Source organism: Trematosphaeria pertusa, assembly GCF_010094035.1.
Source record: "Trematosphaeria pertusa strain CBS 122368 unplaced genomic scaffold BU26scaffold_16, whole genome shotgun sequence".
Taxonomy (NCBI): domain Eukaryota; kingdom Fungi; phylum Ascomycota; class Dothideomycetes; order Pleosporales; family Trematosphaeriaceae; genus Trematosphaeria; species Trematosphaeria pertusa.
Window position 1 is genome coordinate 339286 of NW_022987227.1, and position 7571 is coordinate 346856.

The window sequence follows — 7571 nt, forward strand, 5'->3', positions numbered from 1 at the left end:
TCCGAGAGCATTGAGTCTTTGTAAAGGCGGAGGCTTCCCATTCGCAGTCCCAGTGCCAACAAAATTCGCCACTACCTCTTTAGAGAGACTTGCAGCCTCCTCGCAAGCGTCAAGCGAAGGCAGCCCGTGCATCGCAAATAGCTCGCGCGTCCACGCGTAGACTATGCTATCGTCGCTCTTCTCGTCTCTTGTAATGCAGAGGTACGCGAACAGGAAGAGTAACAGGCTCCAGATCGAGAGTTCCGCAGGACGCGCATTATCTTCCTCGAATGCGGCGATTTGCGCGCCGTACGACGCCCAGTCGGCGATCTCGACGCCGTAATATGTGGAGAGACCGGCTTTGAAGTGCGAGAAGTGGGCGGGTAAGTCGGCGGAGAGTGTGATCAGGGCTTCGGTTGTGGTGATGATGACGGGTTCGGGGGGAGGGATCTGAGAGGATACGCGGAGGCGGTTGAGGACGGTGGCGAGTTCGGTGCGGATAGAATGAATGATGTTGGCTTGGCCGTCGCGGTAGATGGTTGCGTATTTCTGCTTGTCGTTTGGGAATGTTTGTGGAGGCGCATCTGCGAGGGGCAGGGTCTGACTCCTCTGGTCAATGGCTTCGTATAGTAGTAGTAGGACTTCGAGAACGACCCTGGCTGCCGGGCGCTGCATATCGACGTCCTTTGGATGCATGTTGAGGTTCATCAGAGCTCGAACATAGAACACGTGGACAACGTACGGAGGTATTCCTCGGAGCCAGAGTACGTAGTTCTCGTAGCGGCCAAATGGATGGCCTTTGGGACGTAGGGCATGCTGCTCTTGCTTTGGGTCGCCGTCTAGGAAAGAGGGGCCCATGCCGAAGGGTATGTTGTTGGGTTCGAATAGGCCCATTTGCTTTGCTGCATCCTCGACGGACGGCGGGAGCACCACCTTAATAGTGAATTGGTCGACCGGATTTTCCGGTATGCAAAATCCATAGCCCAGAAGCAGCTCATCGTTCTGTTTGGGGCCATAGTTGTTAAAAATTTCATCTCCCGGACGCACAGCTTCAGGATCGACGACCTTCAATATGAAGTCCTGCAGGGGGTGAAAGTCCCATTCTACCTTGGCCTCGACTGTATGGTTCAAGATGTCGATTACCGGGAACAATATCGGGAATGTGTCTTGGCTTGGGAGAATATGGGTCGAGATGAAGGACCTCGAGGATATAATAGTTGCAGCCCAAACAAAGCATTTACTGCCCCCAGTCAGCGAATCCTCCGACCATAGGCTGTTCTCTAGCGTTCGAGTAGTCTGCGCCGTGTGCTAAGTGGAAGGGAAACGTCATCTTGGCAGGCAACAGCGACTCTGGCGTCATAGCACGGCAAGAGCCATGTAGCGTATCATGTCGAGTTGAAAGCAGGACAGTAGCTAAGCGAAGCTTGCCTCTTTCTGGAGAAGGAGAGGAAGGAAGTCATGTCCGGGTGTCCGCGGACAGAAGGTAACCATGTGGCGTCTCACCACGATCCTCGTGCAAACACTTACAAGTCGAACTTGTCAGCCATGGTCGCGTCAGCCTGCCTCATGACGTCCGTTGCTTGCTCCCACTCCTTCCTCAGCTCCTCCCGCTTGTCTTTCGTCGCCCTCGCCATGCTGGTACCTGAGAGGCGCCTCATGTCGTCTTCATCGAACCAGAGAGGCGTCGTCATGGCCTCCGGCTCTGGAAGGCAAGCGAGGTACTCCTTCCATGGCGATTGCTCCTTTCCAACAAGATAGCGCTGCTCGATCAGAAGAAGGTACGTCAGTACATGGTTGGGTATGCGTCCCAAACACTTCCGGAGTGGGCTGTCGACGTGGGGTACGGCCGACTGTGTGGGATCAAGGCTGAGGTAGGAGAGTGTAAGCGGTAAAGGGCATGTTACCACAATGGGGGAAGTCAATGCCCTGAGGGCGCGAATGTGGAAGCCACGCGAGCCGCTGTACACAATCTTCACGTCAGAACTTAACCAGCCTCCATTCTCCCGGAACCAGGTTTCCAGACGGTTGGCGACTGGCTGTGTTTCATAGGCGGGATTGGCCTCTGGACGTTTGGGGGAAGTGCTGGCTTCACGCGAGGTCTCGCGCGAGGCATCTGACATTGTGGCTCGAGGCGATCTCTACTGGCTGACGAGAGCGCTGAAGATTTTCGTCGGTTGGTCCTTTCGCTTGTCATGCCACTACGGGCAAGTACTGGCAAGTGCCGTCGCCGTCCGTATTGTGCGTGTTCGAGCTGGATGATGATGAGTACCTGTACCTGTACCTGTACCTGTCCACATGACATTCGCTCGGATCACCGGTTTTGCGAGGTGCCGACCGCGAGGCGGAACGGAGCGCGTCGGATCCAGGAGCTGGACTCGGGCCCGATCAGAAGAGATCCAAGCCATGCAGTGATGGAAAAGGTGGGGATGCAGAGGATGCAGGATACAGACAAGATGCAGTCTCGCTCGGCAGTGAAGCCTAGCGGTGAGGAAAGCAGCCACGGCGGTCGCAGTCGCAGTCGAGCAGTGCCATGGCCCAATCTGCGAGCCAATGTTGTCCAGGCGGCCTGTCAATCACCGTCACGTACCTGAGGACAGCGGACATCAGAGACGAGCTGTCGAGAATGCGTCAATTGTCGCAACGAAGTCCATAGTATATGCAGTGCCGGCGCCCAGAGTCCGCACCTTTGCGTATGCCTGCTCGTGAGTACCGTGAAAGCTGGGAGTGGCGGCGGCCGGCCAATAGTTCGGCCGCATTTACGGAGCCGTCTTACCGTTGTACGCCGCGCTGGCCGTTCTCGCACTCGTCTGTCGTGTTGGAGCTCACATGTGCCGCGGCCGGATGTGCGCGGAACGGTGCATTCTGTGCCCGGAAGCATCTCTCTGGCGCCACCAGGCTTGTTCTGCGTACCAACTGCCAGTACCTGCTCGATAACCTCATGGGCTGACCGGAAATATGCCAACGTAAGCCGCCTTGCGAACCAACTAGCCAGTGCTTATACGTACTCGGTTGCCGACGGATGAGTAACCCTCGCAGCATTGAATGCGCTATACATAAACAAGGACATACTAGCGACGGGCTAGCCACATAGAGGCGTGAAACAAACAGTCCCGTCCAATCGAAACGGAAGAGGTCTTGGCCGCATGCGGAGCAATTTCGTGTCTCGCACCCGGCCCCCGGCAGGATGCGCCTGTGGCTCGAGGGAAGGGTGGAGCGACGGACAAAAGATGGCTTGGAGTCTCAGCCGGACGGCGGCCCTGCGATGTCTTCTTTGATCAAGCACCCGCGGGCTCATCTCACCACGCCCATAAGTATGCGACGCCGTGCCCGCGGTCCGAGGGTACTGTGGCACATTGCTGAGGCACCAGACTGCTCGTTGCGAGGGTTGTGCAGCGCGGACGGCCCTGCATAGGAGCATTAGCTGTGGCTTGTAAGTCCGAACTGAGCGTCAGCCCTGTGTTTGGCGTATCCCGCGCGAGGGGCACCATCCATCCAAACCTCAGCGCACAGCCTCTGAGCCGCCCTCCTCGCTCTCCCCATAAAGCCACGCCGCCCCGCGAGGGGACGGCCGGCGCCTGTCTCTCTCTGGCGAAATGCCGCGTTCTCCTGCTAACTGCCCGCATAGCTGGTCAAGCTACAGCAGGTAGCTGCAGCCATGCTGCTGGACATGTGGACCGCCGACACCGCAAAGCACCGTCACGACTGCCCGCCGCCGCACCACGCGCCTGCCTCCGCGAAGCATGGCTCCTTCTTCCCCGAGATGCCGCTCTCCCTGCTCGGCTCGCTCCTGCGCAGGCAGAGCCCCTCGCCCTCGCCCTCGCCCTCGCCCTCGCCCGCTCCCGCTCCCGCGCCTGCCAGCCCCGCCGCCGCCGACACCACCCCGCCGCAGACCACGCCCATGAAAGTAGACCCGGGCGCGCCTGAGATATCTCCGACTCCCTCCCGCCCTGCCTCCTCGAGCAGCCTTCTGTCCGCCGAGGACAAGCCCAGGAAGCGCGCCGCCCGCCCCAAGACCACCTACAACCTCGCGCAGCCGCCTCCGTCCTCGCACCCCAAGAAGCTCCACATCCGCCCCAAAGTCCTGCTCCAGCTGCACCAAGTGATTGCCTCACGCCGCCCGAAGCCCGTCTACGAAGTCATCCCGTTCTCCATCCTCGCCCCCGTCTCCACGCGGCGCCTGGCTCGCACCTTCCGCAGCAGAGAGAAACTGGGCCCGCACGATCTGCTGATTGTGAAGGCCGAGGAGTACAAAACCAAGGATGAGGACGACAAGTCCGACGACGAGCGGTGGGGCGCGCGCGATGTCATAGCCGTCATCTGCCCTGGGAAGAAAGAAGGGGACAACTGTGTCAAAACGGAGGTGTGCATGGACGACGGCTCAAGCTGGGAGGTGACCAAGACACCGAATGGCGGCTATGAGTTCAGCTATACAGATGAGCACGGCCTGACCCTGAAGTCGCGCTGGGTTCCGAAGCCCCCACATGCGCGCCGCCAGTCCACCATGTCGAGCGCCTCATCAGCCTCGCCAACGCTGCCCGAGGAACGCAAGTTCACGTTTAGCACAATCAGCGCGACTTCTAGGCGCCACCCCATCATTGCAACCCTGACGCGCGAACGCATTGAAGTATTGGATTCGTATACAATGCCCAGCGCGACCTCACCTCCTACGCCTGGCCTCCCTCCTTCCGCCCTAACCACCCCTACAACCACACCTAGCGTCGAGATGGGCTCCTTCTTAGATAGCGCCAACGAACGACTACCTGTCACAACCGATGACGCACTTCGGCGCTTCATCATCGTGACCGGCATATGGGTTGCCTTCTCGGAGAATTGGTCGCCTGCGTACTCTTTCTCCAGGGTCGCCTGTCCTTCGCCCTTGTCTACTTCCACGACCTTCCGCCCGGCCCAGCCAAGCCGCACCGCTTCCATGCCGTTCATTGACTCTCCTCGCTCCGCGTCGCCCGCCTCTACGACTGACGAGAGCCGGCGCACCATTCCCAGGATCATAAGAACCGGAACGCAATTGCTCCACCGCAACGCCAGCTTCAACAGCCCAGCTTCGTCGCCAATAACTGAGAAACCTTCCCCTGTCTCGACTCCTGCTAAGACGCGTTCGCGCCGCTCCAATTCAACGGGCAACGCAGAGTTCCCGCGCAAGACCGGCAGCACGAAGAAGCGGTTTGGCCTTGATTTGGAGGACCAAGTGCTCCAGGAAACCGAAGAAGAGAGGCAATTCAGACGCAGCACCGAACTTCTCCGCATCAAGGAACTTACCGTGCCCTCCCCGCCAGCAGCAGCTTCGCAAACCCGATCGCAATCTCTTACGCCTATCCCGTCCATTGAGGCCCCAGCATCAGACCGTTCGCCTTCTCCCGCATCCTCGGATCCCAGGGCAAAGAAAACGAGGTCGGCGTACAACCCTGTAACAACAGCTGGTTTGTGGGATTCCGGGGTCGCAGACGGACCGGGGCTTAAGACACGACCTACGAGCATGGTCGTAGTGAACGAGAAGCAGAAAAAAGCGAAGCGCAAGGAAGAACGATCCAAGAGCAGGGAGAAGGGCAAGGAGAAGAAGGACAAGGACGGGCGACGCAAGAGCGAGAGCTTCAAGCAGCTGTTTACGGGAATGTTCCGACGAGAAAAGAGCTCATCTGGATCCTAGGGAAGACTACGATTTTCTTCCTTGTTGATATCCACTTGTCTACACGCCTTTTCCTAACGTTTCTTTTTGCATAGCAGATAACGACCGTCTGCTTGGTGTTTGGGAAATTGCTCATTTTGCCGTGGTGGCATTTTTTGGTGTTTGAAATGGTCCGATTTGGACCCCTGCAGCCAGGCACGCATCGCAGTCGCTTTTCCTTGTTTCTTGTCTATATTCCTCTCTCTAGCGTTCCCTTGCTGCTATGTCAATATCGAACTATACCCCAAGAGATACCTAGCACGTATATCTTACGGCTCAATATCAAAAGCTTTCAACCTCATGCGTGTCCATGTCTAGTCCTCCACCGTTCCCCTACTGTGGTTCACCCTCATGAACTTCTTCCTCACACCGCTATTTCATCCTTCTCCCTCGTCAACGGAAAAGTCCGCCCTCGCACATCCGCGATCCGCCTCGCCCGGACCCGAACTCGCCGTCCTCGGACCTCCGTCGACCCCCCGTCCGACTCCGCACAATCCGCTTCGGACCTTGGCAATTTTTTTCTTCACACCCTGGGGGATAATGACGTCCCTCTGCATACGGACTCTTGTCATGCGGAGAGGAGAGGAGGGGATGCGGTATTTCTTTCTTGCTTGCTTTCTTTTGATTTCTCCGTGTGTGATGATGTGCGCGGTTGATGCGTGCATAGACGGACGCTTGGCATATTTGCGGTATTTCTTCGTCCTTGGCTTACCTTCTGGCGATGACATGGATTGGGGAAATGGTAACTGTCCTGGAGAGGAAGGAAGGAAGGAAGGATGCATGAGGGGGTTTGGGTAGGAAGAGGGAAGGAATGGGTGGGATAATAGCGCGCAAGGTGTGCTTGATGTGGAAGATAAAAAAGATATCTCGGCCTGATTCACTTAACTTTGACTAAACCAAACCAATACAGACAGAGCCCAAGCAAGCAAGCCATTCGGCAGGCTAGCTCCTAGATGGGAATTTCTCAACTACACAGTACGTATCCCTCACCCCCCTGAATGGCCTCATAGCCTTGATCAGCTGTCCAGCCGGGGCGCAGAGAAGGACATCCGTCCTGCAGCGATTTATTTACCCTCTCCCCGTGTGTGCTTTCCGTAGCTGATGCAGATGCAGAAGTGCAGAAGCGCTGTTCTGTCCTGATTTCTTCATACAATATGGAATGTAGTGTACTAGAGGCGTGCGCGCGCGATGTATTGGCACAGGAAGAGTCCGACTGCACGAGGGTAGGTATCTGGAAATTGTAGAGAGGGGGTGATAGATGGTTGAGTACTGTTGCTGTTGCTGTTGTAGCCAGGCTTTCTCTTTTCCTATGCAGCTCCTTCGTTCGGGGTCCACTCTGTGTCTTGTCTCCTCTCTGGGCCCTCAAAAGGCCCTAGCGAACGAGACAAGACGAGACCTGCACACCCAGGCAGGATACGAACTCCAACGACTCACACTCACGCTGTATACGTCTCACCAGAGCCGGAGGGAGAAAATGGCTTGCTTCTCTGCTAGAGGGATATTATACTTGGGAGGAGACAGACGTCTATATAGCACTAACTGTCGATCCGTGCAAGGTGAGAGCTAAGTCGGGGAGAAGGTTGGAGCGAGGCGAAGTGCAGTGAAGAGCTAAAAAAAAAAGGGCCGAGGAGGCAAGCACCAAGCATGTGAATGGACTTCCATATAGCGGCTTTAAGGAGCCCGTTCGGAGAACACCGCACGTTGGATAGAGCTTTGAAGTACTTCATCCGGATTACCTACGCTTCAGTGCCTGAGCCTTCTCTACCGCCACAAGTCGAATGGGCGTTGGTATTGGTTATGGGTTGGCTTTTACGATATCGTGATATATATATATATATGTGTGTATGTATGTGTGTGTATGTATATGTGTGTGTATGTATATGTGTGTGTATGTATATGTGTGTGTATGTAT

The 7571-nt window shown here is 56.5% G+C and overlaps 3 protein-coding genes across 3 annotated transcripts; 2 read left to right on the forward strand and 1 right to left on the reverse strand.

The window, feature by feature from the left end:
- Positions 1-330: 330 nt before the first annotated feature.
- On the reverse strand, positions 331-2099 carry BU26DRAFT_436486 (SET domain-containing protein; the record flags this gene model as incomplete). The annotated part of the gene is made up of 2 exons (XM_033824180.1): positions 331-1219; positions 1507-2099. Coding segments are annotated over 2 exons (1482 nt in total), but the record flags the coding sequence as incomplete, so codon positions are not given.
- Positions 2100-3646: 1547 nt separating this feature from the next.
- BU26DRAFT_436707 (uncharacterized protein) lies at positions 3647-5641 on the forward strand (the record flags this gene model as incomplete). Its single annotated transcript, XM_033824188.1, has 1 exon — positions 3647-5641. The coding sequence occupies one exon, from the start codon at positions 3647-3649 to the stop codon at positions 5639-5641; it is 1995 nt and encodes a 664-aa protein (XP_033678699.1).
- Positions 5642-6560: 919 nt separating this feature from the next.
- Positions 6561-7371, forward strand: BU26DRAFT_523287 (uncharacterized protein). The gene is made up of 2 exons (XM_033830004.1): positions 6561-6634; positions 6773-7371. Exon 2 carries the CDS (start codon positions 6969-6971, stop codon positions 7224-7226), a length of 258 nt encoding a protein of 85 aa, XP_033678700.1. The 5' UTR covers positions 6561-6634; positions 6773-6968; the 3' UTR covers positions 7227-7371.
- The last annotated feature ends 200 nt before the right edge of the window (positions 7372-7571 follow it).

Coding starts and splice junctions, on each gene's coding strand:
- BU26DRAFT_523287 (XM_033830004.1), top strand. CDS start 6,969: ATGCAGCTCCTTCGTTCGGGGTCCACTCTGTGTCTTGTCTCCTCTCTG.